The following is a 26,951-nucleotide window of genomic DNA, read 5'->3' on the forward strand; positions in this document are numbered from 1 at the left end:
GGGATATGATTTAGTAGTGGACAGTTACGGTTGGAGCTGATGATCTCAAAGGACTTTTCCAGCCAAGTGACTCTATGATTCTATGATTGCACTGCCAAATGGCAATCTGATTTCTGAAGTCCTGTATGGGGTTCTAATACTGCTAATGATAGTGAGGCAGGTCCTGTGCTTTGCTGCATATGCAGTCTGTGAGCACGCCCCACTGGGAGATGGGATTTTGTGTGTTGAAATACTTTTTAGATAAGGGCTATGCTTTTCCTAAGTGTCTAATCAGATGTCACTTCCCCTCATGTTAGGCATGATCTCTCAACTGCATCTCAGTTCCCTGTGTCAGAGAATACTACACCTTGCAAGTGTTCTTTTGTTCTGTTCAACGCAAATCAGAATGGGTTAATTTAAACCACTGCTGACAGGTTTTTGCACAGAAATACTAAAAGCTCTCAAATAATCAATTACAGCAACTTGGTGCATTAGCACCAACTGAACTGCTCCTACTCGAATTGCTGAAGGATACCTGTCAATGCTAAAAAGAAAACAAAACTGCTCTTAAAATAAATAGGGTGTTTTGTCCCAGGTCAAAAAGTATCCATAAATGGAGTGTAATATCTGCTGATTTTTGAGGCATACTTAGCCTGTCTTATCCATGTGGCATAATTTGTAATAAAGTTCAGATAACAATGAACGTGAACTCAATGATAGTAAATATTAAGAGTTAAGATTTTTATGTGTACTAAGGCACTAAAACCAGAAGCAGGTTTACTTCTTATTTTCCTCGTTTTTCCCATAATTTCTTCTCTTCCATTGTTGTTGAAGTATATTTAACACAGTATTTTTCAGACATCTTGAAGTATTCTTAGAAAAGGCCCTGGCTTAACCTTTTTTCTGCCAATAAAAGACGGTGTTCTTCATATGAAGGATTTGATCCGCCAATGTCTTATAAACAGTGTAACTGTTTACAATATAATTAAGTATACAGTAACCCATTACATGAATATTAATTATTTTAACAGTTGATCATTAGACTGAAGCCATGTGCATTTTCAGACTGAAGTTGGAATCCACCTTGTTATTTGAGACTGCTATGTGATTCAGCCTTTCTCCTTCTATTCACCTTCAACCAAGTTCAAGCTCCAGATTTAGTTTTGCCAGCTGTAGTTACACTGAATTAACTTTTATTCCTGTCTATTACAGGATAAAACCTATCATAATGAGTTCAAGGAATATCAATATTAACTTTCCATACATGATAAGAGAGATCTTTTGCTAAAAATTGTTGCATTCCAATCTAAATTATATAGAGTTTTGCACTGTTATTTTATAAATCAGAATGAACCTGAATGGAAAAACCCAAACAAATAGGAACATTTTTGTAAAGGACATAAGTATTCTGTGTAAAACATATCTTGCATCTAAAAATTACCTTGTATTGAATGTGTAAGAGATGTTAACGAAGGAGAAATTTTATTTATAAAAAACAGGAGAATACCACAGAACACAGATTTGTCTTCATCACAACCGCTACAGTATTTGAAAAGAAATCAGCCACAGGTGTTAATCATGCTGTTGCATTTCAACTTTTCAGATAATCAAAAAGCATTTAAAAAGAGAGGTACAGATAACAGAACTGGAGGTTTATGACTTTCTGTTTAGACAGTTTTTTCCTGTTGCAAGCAAACACATATAATCTTAACAATAGAAAACAACTGTTTAGCTGTTTGACCTTTAAATTGCAAAATGTGTGAGAAGCATGGAAAAATTGTGCCTACCTGAGCAAATGGTGTCACAATCAAGTCATCTCCATGTCTGAAAAATGAGCAGAGATGAAAGTTAGGTATTACTGAAAACTTATCTGACTGCATTAACAGAAACAAGATCAGGTATTAGCATGCACTGTAGATAATCCCAGTTTTATTCTTCAGCAGTTACTTGCTAACACTGCTTTACATATCCTCTGAAAATTAAATATCAACTTAATTATTGCCCAGCTGCCTGGCATGTCTATGGGATGGCTGATGAACCAGCTGGTTTCTGCACTGCAGGTTGGGGTGGGGACTGACCAGCCAGGAACAATCTGCAGAGATTTCGTCCCAAAGGATGGAGGTGAAAATACTTCCAAAAGCGACCCCATTGAGGGCTACCAGCAGGTCTGTAAGCACTGGAACTGCAGACGGCCGGGCAGCGCATCGCAGACCAATGAAAACCTAGTAAAACTTTCAAATTAACTCATACCTTTGCAGCTACAGAAGGTGTGACCGAGTGTGTGCTGTTGCTGTGGCAACCTCACCCACACCATGGGGTGACGTATGGGCACGGTGCTGGGATCATGCAGTGTAGGGGAGAAGAGAGGAAGGAAAGAGGGTTTCCTTTGCCTCAGCACCAAAAGCTGCCACTTGAAATGGCTTCAAAAATAGTACGGTTTTGTAAATACAAGTAGGCTGAAGTGCTGTTGATCTTAAGAGCAGCATCTGTAGCACTGAGGATATGGAGTCAAACCTCTCAAGCAGATCACAGGAACAGAGAAAAAACGGAGTTTTCAGTTATCATACATAGTACATGGCAGCAATGAAGATGAAAATAAATTTTCCAAAGACAAAGGTCCAATATGACTCTGTTTATCCCATGTTTTTCTGCAGTGAATGTATCATGATGAGTTACAAGGTGCAGCTTTCAGCAGAAATAACCATTGCTTTCATGCTATTTTAATGTTATTTAATTTATGCATAAAATATGAGTGTTTAACAATGGATTTCAGTCTAAGCAAATCTAGTCAGAAAAAGACTTTCTAATAAATGAACAAATATTATTTGCATTTGAGTTGCTGCATCATCATTCTCAAAATTTAATTAATGTCCACAAGACAGTAATGCTTTTGCAGGTATTGAAAGAACCTCATTAAAACAAAGAAAACAGTAAGTACAGAGAGCCTGTAAAGAGGAAACAAAACTCCCTGATATTCAGAATTATCATACTGCTTAGTATCTGTGAAGCTGTTTTTACTACCATCTCTTTCATTCCTGTTAGTCGAAATAGAGAAATGTATTTATACAGAGACCGTGGAAGAAGTCTGCGCTTTCAATGAAGTCTTTGCAGGAGTGCTTGGAATAAAGTGCTGCTTCAGATGAAACCACAGTCCCAGCCTGGCCAGAAAGCACATAAGCCTGATCTTCACACCAAACTAGAAGAAACATGGCACCACGGGGGGAACTCAGAGGCGTTAATCCAATTGGTTATTATAGACATCGTGAATCAGCCAAGGGCATTAACAGGAGGGTTAATAACCAGTTGGGTTTAGTACCTCTTCGTGTTTTCATTGGGTCATTAGAACATCAGGAAATGCCCTAGACTATCACTTCTGATCAGGATTGCCTAATGAATTATGCAGCTACACAACGGCTTCAATGAGACATAAAACAAATGCATCTTTTCCTTTTCTCTCCTCTTCTCCACTTAAATAGCCATACTGTGAATATGTAAACTACCTCCCTTCCAGAAAAATTACACTTTGTCTTCAAATTCTGTGAAATGGTATTATCAGCTGTATGTCAGCTGGCTTACCTGTTCCTCAGTAAAATATGTTCATTTTTTCCCTTTTAAAAAGAATATTTTTACTATTTGTGTATAGCTACTCCATTTTTTCTTCAGACTCTCAAAAGAGGCACAGCAAGGAATCCTGCATTAGTCATCTGAATGACTTCTGCAAAGATGGAAAAGCCTAAACCCTCATGTAAATTATTTGCCAGTCTTCCTCACGCCTATCCACTTTATCTGTTACTCATGTTGTTTAGGCAAAAAGGCAAACAAAGCATTGAGCAAATTATTAGAAATGAGTGTGTTTCCTGAGCAATCCAATTCTGCACAGAAACTAAATCTAAAATCAATCTGAAAACACATTTTTTTACTGATCTCGTCTAATTCCCACATTTGGAAATGATAAAGGGACAGAATACTTTAGATAAAAAGTTTTACAAGTAGAAGCAGCACTGGACAAAGAAGAAAAATATTAAATTATTTCTACCGCTGAATGAGCCACTTAGAATAGAGCTAGTTCTTTCTAGCATCACAAGCATCTGTCAGGCAAACAATCTCAATGCCTACCATATGACACAAACATAGAGCATATTAATCAGTGCTTCAAATTACCAGGCAACTGCTATGACATAGTTATTAACTGTCAAAAATGTGGATTGGCAAGGTTATGAAAATAGGATAGCCTTTCTTTTCACCATCTCCTGTGGGCCTCCTTACTAAAGCTGGTATTTTCTTACCCATCTTCCCACTCAGTGTCCCTGTTTGCCACTCCTTGAATGCTGAGACACTTCTAAGAGTCAAGAAGTACACATTCCTGGGCTTTCTGCCCTGAAGGGTTCCCCCACACACTTCTCCATAGAATACCATGGTCCCACTCCTCTAATTTTCAGACTTCATTCTACTTGAGCTCTTGCTGGACTGCATTTCATTGGAGAACACCAATAAAATAATGCAGGTTCTTAGTTTTTAGAGGAGGCATTATTAAGTATTAGTTTAACGCATTGGAGTCAACTCAGGATTTAATTTGCACTTTTCAAATGCACCGTGTGTCAAGAGAAACAATTCTAGAAATTGTCATTATTTTGGTGGAAGTGTGATGCGTACAGATACCCACAGCTTTTGTAAAGCAGTTTAGCACGCACCAGACCCACTTGAATGGAAAACAATTGCATAGTGTGATGAGTAATCTTTAATCCCCATTGGGTCAGGAAATCTGGAAAAGGTGAGAGTGCTCAAAAAGGGAGCAGACACGTCTAAAGCGGCTATGTTATTTTTTGTACAGAAGAGCAAGAACGTATGATTCAATCAAAGTGCCATTGATCCACAGTGTGCTCTGGTGTAGTAAACACTACAATGTATGAGTGTCCTGCTGTTTTCTTTTCAGATGATGCAGAAGCAGATAGATGATTTTGTCTGGATTCTGGACAGGATAGTGCCACACATCTATATACAGAAGCAGCAAGAGGGAGTGTAAACCCTGTGCAGTATATCACAACCTTCTAAATATAGACAGAGTTGTTAACCTTTAAGGTTAGAAGAACCAGTTCACATCAGTGTTAGATTCTGTTAAGTAGAATGCCTGCCATACTTGTTCACATCTTCGTTTTTCAAAGGAAAGACGGATTTGAAAGCAGAATAATTTTCACATAGCTTCAAAATTTAAAATGATCAAATCCACCACCACCAAGAAAGAGTGCTAGAGCACACAACAGTCCACATGAGACAAATTGCTATTACATAAAACACAGGCCAAATTTCCATTAGCAGACTAAAGATTATATAACCCATTGCAAGATATTTACCACGTTGAAGTGATGAAGCCTGGTATTCTGCAACTTTTTTGTATTTGCTTCATAAACTTTCCTAAGGGAAACACTTGAACTCACCCCATATAACCTATAATGGACCCCACCCAGGAGAAAAGATGAAAATGCTATGCTAAATCAAAAGCTAGATGAACAATTTCAGTTCAGTATTGCCAAATAAAAAATACAAAAATTTTGCTTTCTTTCCGCAATTAGCAAACTAGCATTCATTGATCTCCTCTATCCCAAATACAGGATAATAATTAGCTTTGCCCCTGCTGAAAAGAAATTTAGAGATGTATCCATGGACAGACAGAGAAGCAGGCAGGAAGATTAACACAAGGATAGACAGGGGGACGGCATAACCCGTATTTCTTAATCCAGTTGGTATAATTTAATATAATAATCTAATAAGAGGAGTAGCTAGAGAGACATTATGCAGACATGCGAGGACACAGGAAAAAACAGAGGGTGTTTCCCTAATGTGGTCAGAAAAAAGTCAAGATATCCATTGAAGAGAAGTGAGTCCCAGACCTTAAAGAACACTAGAAATGTGTCTGCACTTGCTAGTGTGGAGTTCCACGGGGAAGGTTCTGAATAAAGTTTGTCTTTTCAAGGGCCATAGTAAACTAAGATTAAGATTTTTCTAGACACACGTGAAGAATCCTAAGTGAGGGACCTCGAGGACATGCCTGGCAGAGGGGATACAGAAACAGGATAAGAGCTCTATCTAAATGGAGGGAAATGTACAAAATGTATTCACGTCAATTTGACACATATATTTTCAAGGACAAGATGTAGTCAAAATAAAATTCCTGGTTAATCCTGAAACAATTTTTATAGCATAAATCATAAGAGTAGTGGAAAGAACCTTGACACCTGGTATCAGTTTAAAGCATGATCATACTGGTTTGCCACACTCCTCCATTTGAATGAAAAAATCATTCATCTCCTCAAGATAAGTACTGGCTCAGGATTCTGGCCAGGCTTTAAACCCAGCTGGCATAGTCTGTGTTGGATTTTCTGGATAGAAACTTGGGACACAGCCTATTTGGAAGAATAAAGCTGCCAACAGACTTTGAAAAGTCCTAGGGGACAGTGGCTGTCTGGAATCCCTGCCCTGTGCTCCATGGCAATAACTAAGGCTTTGTCACATTGTCATAAGAATTGACTCCATTCTTACAGAGTTTGTTTGAGGCCTTTTTCTTTTTTTTTTTTTTTTTTTTAAAACAGAAACATAGCAAACATAAAAGCAAGGGAAAATCCATACACACAATGTACAAAATAGGAAAGAAGATTCACATGAAAGTAGTCTTCTATTTGAATCAGAAAATCTACTGCAGCCTTCTTTTTCAGTGTCAACATCTAAATTTGGATTAAACATGATATCCACTCATTTCTGTATGCAAGGCTGATTAGGAATACTGTCCATAACACGCTATAAATACAGCTTTGATGAGACATTCTTGTTATACTTGCGCAAATATACCACATGCAAAACCACAAATGGAGAGTGGAGAGTAAGATGACCATTTACCCTAATTGCTAGGATATTTTTCCTGCCCCAATGATATTTTATAGGTGAAGCCAAATAAACACACGAGAAACTTATGAATTAGGTGTGCTGAAAATATGAATGTTGCTCAGATTTAGATTTTAGCACCAATGAAATCCAATTCTAGACTGCACACTGATACAGTAACGGCAAGATCATGTAATTACACTAGTCTGTAAAAGCTGTATTCTAAGGCCAGTGAATAGATGGGGTATCTGGCTGCGTCACGCAGCTTCTACTTTATCATCATCTGCATTTGGAGTACCCAAATGGCTTATTTGGTAACACTGATTTTGTGGAGTCAGGAATCACAGCACTCCCTGTTAGTTTATATTGCAAGACTAGTGCTTAAGTTACGTAATCTCAATTTCTAAAGTCTTTGAAAACAATTTTCTAGCTCTAATATGAGATAGCCCAGGCCTGGGTCCAAAAGCTAAGGCTGGGGACAAGAGGCACCTCTCAATGTTGTGCCCACACTATGGGATGGGATAGAAAATGGCTCACAGCTTTTCCAGAGAGTCTGTGGGTTGTCAGTTATTTGTATCTCATTGAAAGGCTGAGTGCCATTTGGGAGGTGATCTGGCATCTCAGGTAGGAGCCAGAGACTACAACATTGCGGGTAGGATGGGATTTAGTGTTGCAAGAGCAAGCAATTGAAATTGTTGATCGAGTCACGAGCTAGAGGAGGGGGTTGTTTTTCCCAGAACATTTCTTTATTTCTGGGAACATGTACCTTAAAGGATTTTTACGAAAAACTACTTGAAACCACTTGTTCTATCACACAGTAGACAGAAATTAGACCTTGAATGAAGCAGACTCTTGTACGCTATTGTCTGAGAGTTTCTGAACACCACATTTTCCTGTAACACCGTGCAATTATGTCCTCCTGATACTTCTTTCTTATACAGCAATAAAGCTTGTCCTAATTAGCCAGAAGTATTCCTGTAATATAAGGAGTTCTGGGGAGTTCAATCTACTTAATTTCAATTGAGCTTAGCCAGATGGAAGAGGATTGGCTCAGAAAAGACACAGGCCCTGAGCAGTCCATTATTCTAGCCAAAAGAAAGGTCGATTATAGCAGTTCTTGGACTATCAAGGGCAGAACCTTTACTCCAGCAAAAGTCTCACTAGCAAATACTGGAGATATGTTTCCAAACATCCTGATTAACTTCATATGGAACACAAATCAAGTTACTCCACTACGGCATACTGAGGAAGAATTGTAGAATGTTTTGAGTTGGAAGGGACCTTAAAGATCATCCAGTTCCAACCTCCCTGCCATGGGCAAGGACCCCTCCCAGCAGATCAGGCTGCTCAAGGACCCAACCAACCTGGTATTGAACACTTCCAGGGATGGGGCAGCCACAATTTCCCTGGGCAACCTGTGCCAGTGCCTCATTACCCTCGTCATGAAGAATTTCCTCCTTCTGTCTAGTCTAAACCTTCCCCTTCCCAATTTATAGCCATTCCCCCTCATCCTATCACCAAAAGCCCCTGTAAACAGCCCCTCTCCAGCTTTCTTGTAGCTCCTTCAGTTACTGGAAGGTCGCTATAAGGTCTCCTTGGAGCCTTCTCTTCTCCAGGCTGAACAACCCCAACTCTCTCAGCCTGTCCTCATATGGGAGGTGCTCCAGCCCTCCGATCATCTTTGTAGCCCTCCTCTGGACCCGTTCCAATGGTTTCATATCATTCTTACATTAAGGATTGCAGAACTGGACACAATACTCCACCTGGGGTCTCACAAGAATGGACTAGGGGGCAGAATCACCTCCCTTGATCTGCTGGTCACACTTCTTTTGATGCAGCCCAAGAAAAGTCTTTCGATGCAGCTCAAGAAAACAATACTCATCTGCCTTATGATCAGAGATCCAAAAGGCAGCTCAAAACAAATGTAGATTATTACATATGACTAAAACACACCAAGATATGCTACTTTATTATGATACACTTTATTAGGTTTAAAAAGAAGCCTCTTAATACTCGGGAGTCCACTCTTTTGAAGTCATCAGTGTTAGGTTACCCAAATTACAATCTTTCTTCCAAGTGAACTGCATTAGGCCACAAGGTGAGGAGGTCTCTCAAGACTTGGAAAAACAGAATGATCACATCCATTACACACTAAAGAACTAGAAAGGAACAGTAAAAAATCAATGCTTTTTTAAATCAGTATTTTGAGATTTAGTCCAGGTGGTATCAGGAAATATTATACAGTTCCTTACTGTGCATCAGCAGTGTCATACTGCAGCACCTGTGCTTTTGAGCAGACTAGAATTAAGAGACTTGGCTGGGGGATAAGGGCAGGTAACTACACCTCAGTAATGGTGAACTGACCCATCAAATCCAGAAGCTTCATTCAGGATTGCTGGATAGGCTGGAATCAGAGTCAGCTGACTAACTCAAAGAATGGAAGGTATTACTATTTTTTCCTCATTCCATATAATACGCTATAGGAACAATACTAAGCTTCTTCCTTCTCCCTTCACAGTATCTTAGCACTTTGGGAAGAGTTCAAGGAAGAGCAAGGCCTCTTGTGTTAGGCACAACTACTTATTTGCTTAGAAAGTTTAAATGCTTTCCAAAACGACTACACTCACACATCTGACCTGGGTAATCTGCCTGAAGAAATAATGAAGTACTGATGTAGTATGCCACCAGAGAAAGATGACAGTATTGTGTGCAAGATATGAAAACATAGTGGGGAACTCAAGAAATCACCTGTATCATATTTCCCCAAACAGCCACCAAGCTTCAATGCTTTAAACCTACTATAACAGAGCAGACCACTTAGAGGACAGATCAATAATGGTGAACAAATCTGAGCAACTGGCCTGCATTAAGTCTGAGACAGAAGTATTCAGTCCTAGAGAGAAACAGAGCATGAGCTTCCCAGAGTGTTTCAATGGCATAGGTGGTTTTCCTTCTAAAACCAGAAGGCAGTCTGCTGAGAGTCACTGAGGTGATGGCAGGGAAAAAGAAGCTACTGCAGTGCAGGGGTTTGGGTTATGCATTGAAGGAGGGGCTGGATTAAACCAGAAGATGCAGGACTTCAAACCAGAAAAAAGGTTAACTCAATCAGAAGAGTCCAGGCCTATTCAGCAGTGCTATTGTTGTGCTGTTCATAAAGCAGAAATCATCATTTAGCTCTAAGAAAGGCTGTAAAACAAGCATCAATGACTAAAGGAGAGGTTTGCTTTCTGCTCAGCTTAGAGAAAATTAATGAGGGGGTGTGCACACATGACTGGAGGCAATCAAGTTAGTGCAGCTTAATGAGTTACTATTAATCAGTTTTGATTGCATTAGCTGACATAAATAAAATCTTAGCTTGCTGCAAATAAAAATAAAATTCATTACCTTGAACTGCTTTATGCAGCAGACATTTGGTTGCTTGCTTGCCCCTGCCTCATGAGAGTTGATATGATTGTGTTACTTCTGAAGAATAAGAATACATGACTTTCCATGTGAATCTCCTACTGATGCAGGCTGCAAGATTTCCTCTCTAAGAAAAAAGTAAGCAGAGTTGCTAAGAACAGCACGTCCTCCAGGTAATGTCCTAGCCTGAACGAGCTTGCTCTCAGGGCCGCCATATGAAGATTATATCAGCTTCAGGGTTTAGAAAAAAGGATCCCCTAACTGAATTCAAAGGCCCATAAATGTATGCATGCCATTTTGTTTGAAAGAGAAATTATTTCCAGAAGAGGGAAAAAAAAGCCTGACACATTAAATTGTTTGAAGGGGAAGTGATGTGTTTAGAACTAAGAGTTATATTTGGAAAATGGTTAGGCTTTAGCATTTGGACACAAAACCAGTAATGAGTCTGTAGTGCCTGAACAGAAGATAAAATCAACTTACTTTTCATCTAAAAAAATCCTGATTCAACAGCCATATAAAGGCATATTAGTACCCCTTAGGATCTCCTGAATTAAAAAACAGATCAAAAAAGCCTTCTCAATGCAAAAATATTATCTTTTTGTTTACAACATAACTGACTTCCTAATCAACAAATGAAGTTACTGCAGACTTATTTAAATTTAAATAAATTGGTATTACTGAGCTCTTTGTTTTGGATTCCATTTGTAAAATGTCCCAAGGAACTGGAAAGGACACAGTGGTCTTCTTGCAAAATGTTTTTTTTTAATAACTCAAAATATTGTAAGTGACTTAGTAATTGCTTAATTTAATTTAAGCTGCAACTTGAGTATTTCTTCAATTTAAAAGACCTTAAGAACAAAAAAGCAAAACCGAACTTAAGAACAAAAAAGCAAAGCAGAACTTTGGCCTCTTTTTCCTAAAGCCATGTGAGTACTTTTCTTTCCATGCACAAATAAATATCTCAAGTAATTTAATATGTATTTTCATTAAAAATTGTTTCTAAGCTGAAACACACACTGAAAATGCATCTTAGGAGATTATTTTAAAGCAGGCTGCGTTTTGACATTTAAGTGGCTCTTTTTAGCCAGTAATATCTGCGTTATATATGTATCTGTGTTCTGAGAAAAGAATCTGATAAAACATAAGGAATTTCAACAGCAGCTTATCTGGAAAAGAGACAGTTATTTGTTAAACTGAAGTGCAATTACTCTGCTCAGTAATTGCATATCTTTTCTGCCTTCCTAGAGCCTTGACCTGAAACTTTCAGAGAAAAGGCTTTTTCTCTCATAACTTCAGATGCATACTCTCAGCATTTTCTTAAAAAGTCCAGGCATTCTTGGATCAGATACAGGAGAATAAGCTGTAACACTAGTAATCTGGCTTCCTGTTCTGGATGAGAAAACATTCTCATTTCATTATTTTATTGGTATATTAAAGGCTTGGGTGAACCTTATCAACTGTCCAGATTTGCCATCTTTGTCAGCCATTACATTAAAGTATATTCCCTTTAAGAATCTGATCCAGATTGAATACAATATGGTTTTCTCAAAAGCTGAGCACACTGTTGAGAACTGGGAGACATGTGAGTTTACCTCAAAAAATGTCTTCTCTGGCAGTTGTTCCACATGTGAATTAAAGGGATACTTCAGCCAGTTTGCACCTTCAGATCAGGACCAGTTCTGCCAGTCACTACCAAGTCAGGGAACACCCTGCCTTGGAATTTCCCTTTATTTAAGGTAATTTTTGGAGCCAGAATAATTCTGTTATTCTTTATTCTAGATATATTATAAAATTATATATATATAATTTTATAATATATAAATTTATAATATATAATATATATATTTTATAATTATATAATATTTATATTTATTTATATATATAAATATATATATTTTTATATATATTTATATATTTATATATATATTTATATATTTATTTATATATTTATATATTTATATATTTTTATATATTTATATATATTTATATATATATTTATATTATATAAATATAATATTTATATTTATATTTATTTATATATTTATATATATTTATATTTATTATATATAATATATAATATATATATTTTATAATTATATATATTATATATTTTATATATATTATATAAAATATATAATATATATATATTTTATAATATATATATATATATAAAATTATATAGATATATTATAAAATTATAGATAACTTTGGCTTTATTTTAGAAAGAATACCCGCACAAATTAATTATTTTTTTTCTTTTCTAAGTGTGGAGCCAGGTTTTACAGATATGTTCAAATACAGTCTGCAAAGCAGCACAACCTGTAGGAGAAAGCAGATAATACTGTAATTATGGGGGGGGAAATGGACTAAATTGCATCCTCTTGACATTTGTTTTACCTGGGGCATCAGCAGAAGGATGCTACTGTCAGCAGAAGGTATTGGCAGGACAGAAGTAGGCTGGCCTGTTTGGGGAATGGATGCACTGGTGGCCATTTGGCTGTTTAGCAGATCACCAGGCCAATGACCTTTCAGTTCCCTACGGTAGTGTTCTCTGGCAGGGTTCTGGTGCTTGAAAGATGGAAGCAAGTTTTAGTAGAAATTAACAAGTTTTCTGTAATTATGCTAACTAGAGTTTGTATTGATGTTCATCTTATCAAAGAAACAGTGCTAAGTCTCTCTAGAAAAGCCCATAAAAGTCCCCACACAAGCTGCTTTCTTACTGAGGTTCAGTTGGCCAAGTCCTAGAAGGACCAAGATGTTACCACCAAGCTGTGTTCTATGATGCAAGGGTAGACTTAAGCAGGGCTCATTGTAACATACTTTGTCCTCCAGATACATCCAGAAGACACGGTGGAGCTCACACAGACTTCTGTAGGGAGAGTGTCTTGGTCCTCTGGCCTGGTCTGCCACACTCTGGTCTGCTTCTTCAGAATCACAGGGCAACTACACATGCTTTTCTCCTGTTAGAGTGGCAGTTAAAACATGGGCTCTGCCCTGGCTAGTGGACTACTTATTGGCTTCTTTGTAGTGTTCATGGAAGTGTTAATGATTTCACTGAAGAATCCCTTTTTTAACCTTGTTAGAGACTTGCTTTATGCTAAAATGGAGATTCTCTAAAAATTCAATCTCATGCTCTGTTAATCAGAGTAGAGATCCCTTAGCAACAAAGACATAAAATGCATTAACTACTGTTCATGTGTGCATTTGCAAGCTCTGAGCAGCAGCAACAATTCAGAGGTAAGTATTAGGTAATCTAGCCACTTCTGCAAGACATCCACATTCAGAACTCCCTTCTTGCCTGATGCCTACAAACATAAACCTGACAGTTCTTTCAGTACAATACTGATGACTTCTCTCATCTTTCAGATGGCTTCTGTTCCCTTTTTTTCCCAGAGATGAAACTGTGATGCTGGAGAATTTTCTTTCAATTTTCCATTCTTTATTCTCCTCCTCCTTAAAATTCTTTTCCTTTCTGTCATGACAGATCCTGCCCTGCAGTTCCTCATACTGGCTCACTGAACCTCACTGGCTTGCTCATTCATTTCCTCTTTATGGCACATCTTCATCTCTCTGCTGGAAACCCCATAGTTAAACTTCACAGTGCATCTGTGCACTTCTGCCTTGGACATTGGATCTTTCTGTACAAACCACCTGCCTCTCCAGTACACAACATTGAGTATCTTTTTCTGATCTCCTCACATCATCTCCATGTTCTGCTTTTCTCCCCCTCTAAGACCATGCTGTTTCTTCCAAGAGATAACTGAAAAATACATTACTGACTTCCACTTGTTTTTATTAACCTTTCCATTCTTACCATGCAGCTGCTTTTATGAACAGTGCCATAAGTTCACCAACGTTTGTCCCAGTAACCTTTTGCATCTGAGCAGCCTTGAACTCATCCTGCACCTTATTCTTTTCCTTAGCTGATCTGACTCCTTACTCTAAAATATATTTTGGTCTCTCTGATTTAAAAAAAAAACTCCTCCTCCATTTCTCTGTCCTTGTTTCTATTACTTGCCATCTCAATTCACTGAATTAAACTCCCTTTGGTTGCTCTCTGAGGTTTACTACTTTGGGCATAAGGACTCACGTTGTACCTTCTCCTGGGGATACTGTCTCACTGTATTAGTCTCTTGGTTATTGTCTTATGCTTCAACGTTCAGTTGTTTGTGGCAATGCCCATCTTTTCATCTTGCATTTGCGAGGAATTGAGCATGACTGTTCCCTTACTTGTCTGGAGCTCCGGGATGCTGCAGCAGGGCAAATAATAAATAATGACGGAATGAGGAATTCAGTATTTCAGCACTGCCATCCACTGGCTGCCTTTGATCACAGCACTCCGTATTTGACTAAAATCCTGATGTTTTGTTTTTTGTTTCATCTGCTGCAACTGAAGTGGAATGCATTATTGTAAGCACACTATTTGTGACTAGTGGAAATGGAACAAATCTTTATGTTATTTTTCTTCAAATAAAAGATGCATGCCTTTTGCATTCTATTTTGCTTTACAAAGTGAAATATTGGGGTTGGCAACTCAAGAATCAGGGGATTCTGTGTTGAACTGTTACGCACAATTAATTGATCTGCATTACCTGAATGATTTATACGCTTTGGAATGTATTTTGCTCCAGCTTAAGAAACATGCAATACCTAAAATTAAGCATGTAGATAGGTAAAAAAGGGAAACAGGATAATTTGGGTATAATCTAAACTTTGCATGACACTTTGCCTGACAACTCTTCCAGCCTCCATCTAGTTTAAGAACGTCCTGAGCTGGAGTGGTTTCTGTATCTTAATAACCTTAAGTGGGTTTCCTTTCCATAAGCATATCCAGTGTCTCCTTGAATCTATGCATAAAGCTTTGTGGTATTCCTTTTATTTTTTCTCTCGCTATTGTAGCTTTTGAACTTCCTCTCTTTCATTCTTGGGGATATTTTCCTTCATTTCTGCGAAATAATCAAGCTTAGTATAATTAGTCTCACTGCTGTATGATTAATATTCCACGATTAAAACAACACGCCTTTTACATTTTCTAATGTGCTCCCAACCTAAAGAGTGGCAGGAATATTTACCTTCTTAGTATAACAGCTTCTCTGTGACAGGAGACTGTGAAAATTAATGCAGATGTGAAGTCCAATAAATTTTACATGCAGGTGTGTCTTAAGAAAATTTTGAAAGGAAGAATAGATACAAATATCTATCAAAGGAAAAAGTGTGCTCAGTGTTTCAGTAATTCAATCACTTACCCAATTTATTGCCATGTGCTGAAATATTACCCAGAATTCTAGGAAATGCAGAAGTGGATTATGAGTTCAAGGATGGAGCACTAATTGAATTCTCAATTGAAATTACTAGTCTAGGCAACATCATGACCTGGATTGCCCCTCAAACATCAAAGTCTTTCCAAATGGTATCCTGGTACAAGTGTGACACTAAAAGCTCAACTCCTGTGTATCTAAAAGAAAGGATATCTTTCATAGGAAGAGTTGCTGGAAGAGGGGGTCACTATTTGCAGATGAAATGCATCTTTCCTTATGACAAGGGTAGATGGATTCATCTTCCTAGCATTCACTTTGTCTCAACCAAAACTGGTGAAACTGAGCACAGAGGTTACTAAGTACTTCAAGCTACAGGGCTTAACTAAGGCATGGGCCTTATGCCAGCCCCCTAAAAAGACATTAATTTTTCTCATCTTGACACTTCCATAGGAAGAAAGCTATAATTAGATGGACTAATCAACATTTCTAATAATGTTATGTAAGTTGAAAATAGGAGTGTGCAATTGTAATGACTGTGGGTTAAGTATCAGGTAAAATTTCACTCATTAATATAGAATCATAGAACCACATGGTTGGAAAACACCTTTCAGATCACTGAGTCCAACAGAACCTGTCCGCTGCTAAACCATATCCCTGAGCACTTAATCACAGAATCACAGAATCACAAGGTTGGAAAGGACCCATTGGATCATCGAGTCCAACCATTCCTAACACTCCCTAAACCATGTCCCTAAGCACTTCATCCACCCGTTCCTTAAACATCTCCAGGGAAGGCGACTCGACCACCTCCCTGGGCAGCCTGTTCCAGTACCCAATGACTCTTACTGTGAAGAATTTTTTTCTGATATCCAACCTGAACCTCCCCTGACGGAGCTTCAGGCCATTCCCTCTTGTCCTGTCCTCTGTCACTTGGGAGAAGAGGCCAGCTCCCTCCTCTCCACAACCTCCTTTCAGGTAGTTGTAGAGAGTAATAAGGTCTCCCCTCAGCCTCCTCTTCTCCAGGCTAAACAACCCCAGCTCTCTCAGCCGCTCCTCATAAGACTTGTTCTCCAGCCCCCTCACCAGCTTTGTTGCTCTTCTCTGGACACGCTCCAGAGCCTCAACATCCTTCTTGTCGTGAGGGGTCCAGAACTGAACACAGTATTCAAGATGCGGTCTCACCAGTGCTGAGTACAGAGGGAGAATAACCTCCCTGGACCTGCTGGTGACCCCATTTCTGATACAAGCCAAGATGCCGTTGGCCTTCTTGGCCACCTGGGCACACTGCTGGCTCATGTTCAGTCGGCTGTCAACCAGCACCCCCAGGTCCTTCTCTTCTGTGCAGCGCTCCAGCCATTCTTCCCCCAGTCTGTAGCGCTGCATAGGGTTTAATTTACCCATCTTCTAAATACCTCAAGGGACAGTGACTCAACCACCTCCTTGGGCAGCCTCTGCCATTGCCTGATAACCTTTTCAGTGAAGAAATACAGGGTCCCAATCACTCCTCCAGTCCTGCTGGCCACGCTGTTTCTGATAAAGGCCAAGGTGTCACTGGCCTCCTTGGCCGCCTGTGCACATTGCTGACTCATATCTAGCCAGCTGTCAACCAGCACACCCAGGTCCTTCTCTGCCAGGCATAAAACACTTTGTCCTGTGTGCTGACTGCTATTTTTCAAGAGCATATTGATTGGGTTTTGCCTTCTTAAAAAGCACCGTCTATATTAAAACTGGATTTTCAGTGTGTTAGACTTCCTTGTTCACTGCAGGACTCTTATAAGCCTGGTACTTTATTTCAGTGATTTGTAATTGGATCATAAACACCTACTTGGCAGTGAAATTAGAGGCAGATAAGGCAAACAAACTAATAGAAAGTAATTATTCTTAATTTCTACTACTTACGAGTGACTACAAGTTAGACATTTAATATGTCTTTTGTGTCTTACAAAGAAACAGATTTGCATCTGACTTCCACTACCCACGTAACCTGGGGTCTACATATATGAAAAGTATGATTCACTAGCAGAAAATACACAGATCACAGAAGAATAGTGAGAGAGGATAGAATAACTTTCCAAAGGCGTTTTGTTAAAATTTTGCTGTTTAGTTAAAAGGATGTTTGAAATAATTTTTGCCAAGCTTTCATTTATTAATTCTTGCCAGCTGGTAAATCTTTTCACTAAAAGACTGAAAACACCTTGTGAAAATGAATCATTTTCTTAAGAATGTGAAAAGTACAAATTGAGTTTATATTCCTTCTTTTGAAAAAAAATTCATAGCTAGGAAACAAGAATTCTCCTTATTATTTTGAAATACCATTATTATTTGTATTCATTGTTCTGTCAAAACTAAACCCATCAAGTACATCCTCATTACATCCTTACTTGCAGAAAACTACAGAAACAAGTACAAACTTCATTAAAGAAATAAACAAGTACCCATTACTTCAGTAGCATAAATGATTACTGTCTTTGATTATTAAAATAAATGTCTTGTGGCTGGAAAAATACTAAGACAGAGGTCAAAACACAGTCTAAAAGTATTTTACAATGTACTTACATATCACTGGCAATGGAGGAGTTCCTGGACATGGACTTTGGAGAAAGATCATAGTCGCTGTCTGACCGATAAAGGAAAGACTCCCTACGTTGACTGTGGACAAAATTTGCCTGAAGAATTAGCCCTGATCCAGGGCTTGTCATGGGATCCAAGGGACTTCGTCCCGATGATGTACCATTGTCTACATCGAAACTGTAAAAACAAAGGAAAATACATTTATGCCATTGACATAAGAATGTTGAAGGTGATAAACACTCTTCTGACAAACTTATAATTAGGTAATTGCTTCTTGATAATAATATGGAAAATTAAGACCTGGTCAAATCCACTGCTAAGCCAAAAATCAAGGCACACAAGAAATATTAAATTTAATTAAATTCTAATTTAATCTAAATTGCTGATAGCCAAAAAGAACAAGTCTAAAGGAAAAGAAACTTGGTAGAGAAAGAAAACACTATTAGGAATACAGGAAGCCTTATGCTTCTCTGCATGTAGAGTATCCATGAGCTCTGAACCTGAGGAAACATGATGTTTCATTGTTTTCTTCCTCAGGCCCCATCTCTCCTGAGTTGGATCCTCATTAATCTGTCTCCCACTGTTGAGGGCTCTTTTCTTATTGAGTACTCACCCTTAATATTTCATTACTAGCCAAATATTCCAAGAACATATTTTTTTCTCATCCCAATAAACAATGTGCTGGTTGGGATGGAGGCGTATGTGTGTGCCTGGGCATGTTTGCATGGCCTGAAGTTCCTATTTTACAACTGGATTGAAGAAATTAGTTCTTTGGTCAGGCTAAACAGCATGACTTCTGTACCCATTTGTTTCTTTGAATTGCACGGTTTAGATTCAGAATTCTAGCTATTGTATTTTGTATTAAGAGTGGTAAAAGGCTTAACATTCTGAGGGAAAGCTGCTGTCATGGGAGGAAGAAGTGTGAGGGAAGAGAAAGAAACAGGAAAGACAAGATGCTCTTTCAAATAGCCTATGACATTTCCACAAAGGGCTTTGAAAATCAAAGATCTTGAATGGGAGTCTGCAGTCAATTAGAAACTAGCACAGGATGGGCAGTGCTGGTAGGGCGTGCTCATGGCAACCTGTGTTGCTTAGCAGCCCAACATCTGCATCTGGTACCATATGGAGTAATTTTGGAGTATGTGGCTCTGTTTCTAGACTTAATGTGTTGTGGTACGCAATGTCAGAGGTCACAAATGTGTGGATTACAAAGATCATTTCTCCATCTGATGGGATGGAGCACATTTCATCCAGCCAGAAGTGGAAGATGGCTTTTGTTTCTCTGGTTGGTGGTGTCTCTAAATCCAAAGATCAGTTTTGTAGTGTAGTAGGAAAGGTGTGCATGAGACCTTGGCTTATAACTACTTGTGCTCATTTGCCACACTAATGGAAACGTAAATAATACTGCCAAAGCATTTATGAATGAGGGATGAATAGAGGATCTTTTGCATGATTTTTTAAACATGGCTAACTGCTAGCATCATAATATCTATTTGTAATGAACACACCTAGAGTACTCATTTTGAAAATATTCTTGACGTGGACACCCACAGGTTTTCAATTATATTTAATCACAATGAAACAGAAAATATTCAGTACATGTCAGCTGTTGATTAGACTTTAGCTTGGCGCAAGCGTCACAGGAGGTACATGCTGCTCTCTGCAATAGCTCATGTCTTGCTGTTACCTACCATTGACCTGAGGTTGCAATGAAGGAACCACTTTAACGTTTTACTGTGGCCTGTTTTACTTTGTTAAATGAACTAATCAAAGAAACATATATTGCCTATTTTGGCAGAGTTGCACATTGCCTGGCAGACAATGGACCTTGATTTCAGCTTTTATTTTACTGTTTCATTGTTACTTTGCACATATTCCTGGACCTGCAAGCTTTCTGCTGCTCAATCTTATTTATTTTTGGATTCACCTTTTATACCTTGAATGTAGAAAAGAAAAAAAAAAAAAAAAAAAATAAAAAATTCAATAAAAGTATTCAGAAAATGTTATTAAACAAATTTCAAGAGAGCTTAGTGATTTAATCCTCCTTTCACTGTCAGTAAATCCTAACACATAGACTTCCTTTTGTTTGATTATGCCTGAATATTTTTAATGTGTCTTCAAATGAGCTGCTACTAGGACATAATCAATTTCAAGCTATCAAAGCTTCATCAGTAAGATATCAAATAAGAGTTCTGCCATGAGACTGATGGGTGATTTTGGACAGCACGAAGCTCCTCTACAGATTTCATTTTCCCTATTCATTGTATCTTTGTGGTCATTGTAAGAACTACTAACAAAAAAATACTGAAAAAATATTTGAAAGGGCAAAATAGCATGAACACAACAGTAAAACATCCTTTGCAGCTTATAGTGCTGTAAGTTAATAACCACACTGCCATTACTATTGGTATGAATACTTGTTCACTAGCAACCAATACCTTTGCGGTTTGAATTTCTGAGTATTCCAGGAGCAGAAAACATTCACAATGCCAATGAAGGTTATGAAACATCTGTGACCTCATTGTATCTAAATTTCCCAACATCTCCATTTCATTGTCTAAACAAAATAGGAATTTTTTCTTTAAACAGCTGCAAGAATTTACAGACCTCTAAGCAATTATTGAGAGCAGCCCTGCAGATTGAGAGCAGCCCTGCGGAGAAGGACTTGGGGGTGCTGGGTGATGAGAAGCTCAACACCAGCCAGTAATGTGCGTTCGCAGCCCAGAAAGCCAACCGTGTCCGGGGCTGCATCAAAAGCAGCGTGGCCAACAGGGCGAGGGAGAGGATTCTGCCCCTCCGCTCTGCTCTTGTGAGAGTTCATCTGGAATACTGTGTCCAGTTCTGGAATCCTAAATATGAGAGGGATATGGAGCTGTTGGAATGGGTCCAGAGGAGGGCTACAAAGATGTTCAGAGGAGCACCTTCCCTACGAGGACAGGCTAAGAGACTTGGGGTTGTTCAGCCTGGAGAAGTCTCAGAGAAGATCTTATTGCTACCTTTCAGTACCTGAAGGGGCTATAGGAAAGCTGTGGAGGGACTGTTCACAAAGACTTGTAGAGATAGGTCTAGGGCCAACGGGTATAAACTGGAGAGGGGCAGATATAGCCTAGACATTAGGGAGAAATTCTTCACCATGAGAGTGGTGAGGCAGTGGCACAGGTTCCCCAGGGAGGTTGTGGCTGCCTCACCCCTGGAGGTGTTCAAGGCCAGGTTGGATGGGGCGTTGGGCAGCCTGAGCCAGGGGGAGGTGTCCCTGTCCATGGCAGGGGGATTGGAACTGGATGATCTTTAAGGTCCCTTCCAACCCAGGCTATTCTATGATTCTATAATACACAGTCTGTATGTTTTAGTTTTCCGTTGAGGGTAGGAGGGCAGATCTTTCATGCTGTTTTAGGTAAAATACTAACTTATGCAATGGCAGTATGATTTCAAATATATATAAGTTTGTCTGAAAGTTCTAAATCAAAATTTTAAAGTGGAATAGAGATAAATGAGGGTAAATGTGTCTCACAGCAGGAAAAATTTGAATAAAGAGTGACTATTAAATTGATTTCTACAGTGGACTTAGTTACTAAACTGTATTTTATTGGATTATAGGAATGTATGATTGTGTTTGCAGATGTTTTTAATTTTCTTCACCCACATTTGCGGACAGGATATGAGTATTTTATTAGCATCCTTACTCTTCCTAGTCAGAAACTAAGGCTGGCTGCAATAAATGATTTCGCTGTCAGATAGGAACATAGTAGGATTTTAATATTTAAAAGTCTATTAGATAAAATTGCAGTTTCATCACCTGGGAGAAGTCCTGTGGTTTGCATCACCAGTAACCACACGTATGTGCAAGACTTGCATATGGCTGTTGCGACATTAATTTTATCCTGTTCTACTGTATTGTGTCCACTAGATGGGTGTCAAAAGTAATGAAAGGGATTCAAATATATCAGCCAAGATTGGCTGATTCTGCTCAACGAAAATGTCTTTTATGTAAGTATGCATGAAGAGGAAGAAGTTCAGCTCTACAGTCAAACAGGGACTGTGAATGCAGTATTGGTTTGCCAGAAATATGTGTTTATATTAAAAATGTTCCTAAAATGCTACAGCAGTGAAATATCATGTTTAGCTCTTGCTTACCAAGACATTTGCAAACACTTTCAGATACAAAAGCTTGTAGAAATCAAAATGAAAAAAATGTGTTATTACACTGAAAAAAAAAAATTGTTTCTTTTGCTGAATTACAAGTTAATTGCAAGAAATGGTGCTGCTCATTACACGGATTGAAATAAACAGAGAAGCAGAATGGGGAAGTGGAGACTTTCAAACAAGTTATTTGTTCCTTCATATTGCATGCACTGAAATAGGATACACACAAAATAGGATAGACTCTTTATTTTGCCTGGACAGAACCTGCACAAAGTCAGCTGTGGTTGCTTCATATTTATCTTTCCACTCCTGTCAACTTTTAAGCCATGGCAAGAATACGCTGGGAATTAAAAAGTGCACATTCAGTGACAACCCCAAACTTACTCTCTCCCTATCATGTTCCTGAGCTTCTTTGCACTTTTGCTGGAGGATCATCTTTGGAAAAGAAGAAGGACCATGGCAGTTGTTACTGACGGCACAGGAACAGTTTTCCTACCATTTCACAGGCAGAAAGAGGCCATTTAAAGACAAAATTTTCCATTGTTGTACTGCAGCCAGCTTCAGGCGCTTTGCACAACACATGCAAACTGAAGCTGCTTTTAGTGACGGAAGCATTTGGCACAGAACACATCACAGAATTTTCTAAGTTCAAAGAGCTTTGCTCCAACTGCAGAGATGCCAAAGCTATGAAAAGCCAGTGCTAATTCAGCAACTTTTGTGTCTGCATTTTGACAAGATGTTTTATGACATTGGCAGATACTGTTTATCCTTAGAGCCTGCCATATTCAGTGTTCAGTGATGACAAACATGACATGAGATGAAAGTTCAGCCTTTTTTCCTTTTTTGGCTAAAATGGAGGGTTGTAGAAAAAGGCCACAGTGTGCCTGTCTCTAGGATTGTTTGGTATAAAAGACCAGAGTAGGAGAAGATCTTTCCCTCTCAGACGGGATGTGACAGGCAGTGTTGAGTGTTCTTAGACCTTGTGTGCATTAATGACTGTGTATCCTGGAGACCTGTGACTTTTAAATCAAAACAGGGCAGTTTGAAATTTTGTTCTTAGATGTAATGGATTTATTCTGAATTAGTTATACATCACTTTATGAGGACCTCTGTTACTGTGGAAATCATGCCCATTGTGACCCAGTTCCCAACATAATGTAGAGACCCCTGAAATACTACGTCAGCAGAGAGCATTTGTGTAACACTGATTCTGTTATATCGATTTTACAGCTCTCAGCCAAAGAAGGAAGCACAAGGAATAAATGAAGGCAGAAACAAAAACCTCTTCCTCTGAAAGATATTTGCTAATAAGAACTGAATTGACATTGATGCACATTAGGTAGTTCTGTTTTACTTTACATACTAAATATATTTATAGAAGACACTGCATTCACCTGTAAATCAGTCCAAAGACTTGCTAATATACCAAATAATCATAATTTCTTTGTGAAATACTGATTTTTATCCCACTTTACAGTCATTAACTAGACTGGCCAAGCACTTTAGTTATGTCTTTATGACTTCTCTTGGATGTTTTTGTTGTTTATTAATCAACTAAGCATTAAATTAAGCCAACAGTTGACTTGGGCATCCTCTTTTTTCCCCATAGTTATGTTTAATAAAGACAGATATTTAGAACTTTCTTTATTGGAAAGAAGTAAGTTGTCAGCAACCAGACTCAGCCAGAGGCTCCCACTGGACTTTAGATGTTAAATAGGTTAACCTACAACATCAGAATAAAACCCGTAAAAATAAATCAGTGGATTTCTGTAAGTGAGGCCTAACATTTATTTTTTACATTAATTCTCTGTTCAGGACCTTTAAAAATGTCGCCTTTCTGAAAGTGCCTATCCAATGCCTACCCAGAGAGACCACATCTTTTTCTCCTTCTTTCCCTTCTGTTTCTTCTCCCATGCCCAGTAAAAACTAGAGACCTCAGTAAAGTGAGGGGGAAAAAAGGTAAATATTTATGCTGTCATTTTAGGAGTACCATATCAACTCTCTACATTTGAAGAGAAAATATCAGCTATATATGACCTGATATTTTTATTTTCTCTGTAGCAACATTGACAAAAATTTTTGCCTATTTCTTAAAAATATATTCATTGAATTGTAAGCAAATGATATTAAAAGGAGCATATGATCTAAATTTGAATTTTCTAGTACCACAGAAGAATTCAAGCCAGCTATCTACTTGTGGCTTTGGGTTTCCAGTTAAGCGATTCAGCAAGCAAGCCCTATGATTAAGTCCATTTTTAGAAGTGGTGTGGATAGATTTTCCACTATCGAAACTGGAAGAAAATGTCACATTACATTAAATTTGCTTTTAGCAGCAGAACTTGGCTTTTGGTCTTGGTGTAACTATTTTTGGAAACATTTAGAGTGCAATAAGGCTTAATACTAATTTTAAAACCCCAGATAACAGGCAAATAGAACATGTGAAGAACAAAAAATACACTGGAGCAAAAACTATTCTAAGAATGAGTCTGCTCAAACATGTTAGCAAAGGAACTTCAATTACGTATTCGAGCTTCTGTCTCATGATTTTCTATCAAGCATCTTAGGAAATGTAGCTTATCTCCCTAAACAAACCATTTCAAGTTTTTCCAGGAGGTTTTCAAGCAAGCAGTTTCCTGTGACAACTATTCCACATATTTTGGTGTTTTGCTTAGAATAGTCTCCTCAAACTCAATTCAAGGTCTACTTTTCATAATGTCCCCTCTTTATTCTTAATTATACCTCAGTGCTGTATGCATTTGGTACACAAGCCTTTGTTGCATCTGGTAAAGGGACTTGCTTGTTCCACTCACTCATACTGCGACACTTTTTGTGATTCCTTTATTCTTTCCTCAAAAGGAATGGATCTCTCGCCCAGCAATTTTTATTTTCTGAACTTGGCTCCTGCCAGTGAACATCTTCCTAGTAATGTGATGTTCAGGTAAGATTCTGGATCTTGTTACACAAATGTGATATTTTAATGTTGCTTTGAAGCTGAAATAGTTGTCTTATTGAAGTATAATAAAAATGCAAACAAAAAATGCAAAAGAAACCAAATGCAAATAATTTCCAATAAATGTGGTAATCTATTCAGACTTCTACTAGGTTTAAGTCACTTTCTATGGTTCTTCTGATCTAATAATCCTACTGGGACTAGCATCCTCATTTTTAGATAGTAAAAAAGGCTGCTAAGACAGTAACCAAGGAAAAATCTATGGCAGATTGATGTCTGAATAAGGATAGTTGCAGAAAATATTGAAGAATCGGAAATATTTTGGGTAGCCTCAGGTAAAGAAGGCTGAAAGATAGAGCTACTTAATCCAGACATAAGAATGAATATGCAGCAAATTCAGCAGTACTCCCAAAGAGCCCACCAACAGCCTTCCCTAGCTACCCACTGCCTCTCACTACGGTGGGTGCCTGTCAGTTCCGCTGCATTTCTAGGACTGCAGTCTCAGCAAGACTGATGGTTCTTCACCTTATTTTTGTTATTATTTTATTACTGTTTGTTCTTCACTATTCACTTAAAGCATTCCATAATGTTTTCTGCACTTATTTTCCATAAAGTACCTTTTCTCTAGACTCTAACTATTAAACTACCTTCAAACTATTTAAAAAAAAAAAAAATCATTTTTACCTAATTTCTTCAAGAAATTCTAGAACAACACAGATTTTCTTTCCTCGGTGGGTTTTGACTCAACAATCCCCACTCTTTTTGACTCAACAATCCCCACTTCTTTTTCTGCTGCATCACTTGCTAAGCAGTATCTAGACAATGGGATACAAATCCAGCTTGCGATGAGTGTGACCATAAAGCATGTATTTGCTATAATTCACACTGCTATTAATTTTCTTTTATTTTATGTAATTTCAAAAGCATTTCTGAAAATTCATAAAAACATGCAAACTATCCAACAATCATACCAACTAATCCTAATTAAAATGCAGCTGCCCTAAGGTATTAGTGGAACACCTTTCCTTCAGGAAGAACTAAAACATAAAAATGAATGTAAGATCATAGTTGAGAAGCAGACTGCTGCCAGCAAAAGAAACTCCAATTCACTGAAAAAGCTCAATCTTCTCTTTCTGTGAATTCAGTCAGATGTCATTGTTAGAAGTGGCCAAATTGATTAAATATGCTTTCTGAATTAGTGGTGTAGGAAAGCAAGTACGTAGGAAATTAGGTAGATCATCAGGCCTGTAATATTTAAATCTATACCCTACAGAACTGATGAAAGTACACAGAATCCAGAAAATAGGTATAAATTTTTAGAAATAGGGCTAACACTGGTGTGCATTGAGAGGCTTCCAGGCAAATGCATCCTTTTGAAGAATCATCATGTATAGCCACAATGATTATAAACACTTGGCACAGTCACAGAAGATATGGTTACGAGTACCCTGGGCGTAGTGGCAGAGATCTTCAGCAAAGTGCCACAGCCACAAGCTGACAAGAAATGAGCAGTTGTGGTTATTTCTGTCTACTGTCCGGTCCCAGAAAATGCAGTACAGAAGGAGGTCCAAAGACCCAGAAGGTGCTGTCATCGTGGCAAGAGGAGTTTGCATCTCTCAGCATCGCACAGCTCATAATTCTTAAGTCTCTTGCACAACCATTCTTAAGCCAATCTGCCTTCAAAATGTGTCTTCCAGAAAATGTATAAGGGCTGTGGACAAAAAAGTCCAGAGAGAACAAGATCTATAGCCCAAACTGTAAGAACCCTGCAC

The 26,951-nt window shown here is 38.2% G+C and overlaps 1 protein-coding gene across 11 annotated transcripts in view; it reads right to left on the minus strand.

Annotated features, from left to right (window-relative positions):
- Nucleotides 1-26,951, minus strand: part of PDE4D (phosphodiesterase 4D) — a 586,247-nt gene that overhangs the window by 108,347 nt on the left and 450,949 nt on the right. For all 11 annotated transcript variants that reach the window (XM_054053508.1, XM_054053511.1, XM_054053509.1 and 8 more), the window contains 2 exons: nucleotides 18,072-18,263; nucleotides 1,767-1,803 (listed from right to left, as the gene is read on the minus strand). In XM_054053508.1, coding sequence (XP_053909483.1) covers nucleotides 1,767-1,803; nucleotides 18,072-18,263 — 229 coding nt within the window. The remainder of the gene's footprint in view (nucleotides 1-1,766; nucleotides 1,804-18,071; nucleotides 18,264-26,951) is intronic.

This window comes from Cuculus canorus, chromosome Z, assembly GCF_017976375.1.
Source record: "Cuculus canorus isolate bCucCan1 chromosome Z, bCucCan1.pri, whole genome shotgun sequence".
NCBI classification, from domain to species: Eukaryota; Metazoa; Chordata; class Aves; order Cuculiformes; family Cuculidae; genus Cuculus; species Cuculus canorus.